Source organism: Macrobrachium nipponense, chromosome 1, assembly GCF_015104395.2.
Source record: "Macrobrachium nipponense isolate FS-2020 chromosome 1, ASM1510439v2, whole genome shotgun sequence".
Lineage (NCBI taxonomy): Eukaryota > Metazoa > Arthropoda > Malacostraca > Decapoda > Palaemonidae > Macrobrachium > Macrobrachium nipponense.
This window is the reverse complement of record NC_087200.1, coordinates 9,707,174-9,708,558: the sequence shown is the minus strand read 5'-3', so window position 1 is coordinate 9,708,558 and position 1,385 is coordinate 9,707,174. Positions and strand designations below refer to the sequence as shown.

The 1,385-nt window shown below is 39.6% G+C and overlaps 1 protein-coding gene across 1 annotated transcript in view; it reads left to right on the top strand.

Annotated features, from left to right (window-relative positions):
* The first annotated feature begins 234 nt into the window (after positions 1–234).
* LOC135220089 (integumentary mucin C.1-like) overlaps positions 235–1,385 on the top strand; it is a 46,268-nt gene continuing 45,117 nt past the window's right edge. The window contains exon 1 of the mRNA XM_064257408.1: positions 235–1,336. Within this exon, the coding sequence (XP_064113478.1) occupies positions 1,334–1,336 (3 nt within the window). The 5' untranslated portion in view covers positions 235–1,333. The remainder of the gene's footprint in view (positions 1,337–1,385) is intronic.

Genomic DNA, 1,385 nt, shown 5'->3' with positions numbered 1-1,385 from the left:
GATATCCCACATAATAAAAAAAAAGGATACAAATAAAATGAGAAATAGATAAAGAGATAAGAATGTATTAAAATGCGAGCAGAATAGTATTACGTAGTAATGCAATGCATTTTCGCTTGAAACTTCTAAAGATCCCAATTCCACCCAGGTCCAACGGTGTGCGGAATATAGGAACCTCTGGAACTGAGAAGTTCGACAGCGAGAAAAGTGGTGATCATGAATCAACTGTGAAAGTGAAAGAGACCTTTGAATATATAACTTACGAAAAAAGTGACAAACAAGAGACTATCCGTCGATGGTCCAAGTCATAACTGGTACCACTAGGAAACAGAAACCTTTTTCACTAAAGGAAGCACAAATGACCGAAATCAATTTTCATTAACTATATAGTTGTTATAAATACTAGCAATCATATGTATACAGAAATTATGTATGATAAATTCGTAAAGTAACTAAGTCTACTGGCATAACCAGCCCCGTTTCACGGACAGAACCAGCTCCATTTCAGGGAATCCCTTCTCATCCTCCACCCCCTTCGGAAGGATGGTGGGAGTAGGATGGAACCCCACTATGAACCATCATGGGGGTCCCCACCATAACCCTGCCAAGTTTCATGCCCATCAGACCACCCGTTTAGCCGTGATTGAATGACAGACAGACGGACAGATATAACACCCATTATAGTAAGAGCAAGATATGAGGCCCTACGAACAATACCTAACTTTCGCGCGGCATTTGCTGAACCTTTCATTGGATGTTTCTCAAAAGTTAGATTTGAGTCAAAACATCTAGAGTAGTTAAAAGCTTTAGACTCATTCAGCAAAGTTCCATTCACCTGAAGAGGAGGATGGGGTAGGAAATCCGTGCGAGATCTGCTATTCTGCTATCAAAATAAGCGATTCTCTCTGTACTACGTCTTCCTAATTCGTCAGTGTGTGGAGAAGAGCTAAGAATTTAAGAAAATATATGTATTAAATAAAGATAATTAGGAAAGTGTTTCAATCAATTCCATAAAACCTCCAACTGTACAGGGTGTCCATAAAGTCCCAGTACCATTCTGAGCAATAAATACTTGTAATGGTAATAGGAATTTATGGACACTGTGTATATATGAAGTGTACTGCTCTTGTCGAAACAGACGAACTAACACGCAAGGTCGCTCGATTAACTCGCCAACGAGCGCAAACACACAAAAGGAGACGGCTCGTGGAGTGAATGTACCAGTATCGATTAAAGTCGTATGGATCATGAGCTCTTGATTATTAGGACATTCTCGGTTAAGACATCGGCTAGGTAACACGTGTTGCATAGGTAGCTGAGGCTCCACTAGACTATGGTAAGTGTTTCGACTTCGATGGATTAATTTTTAAAACTCAAATTTTTTT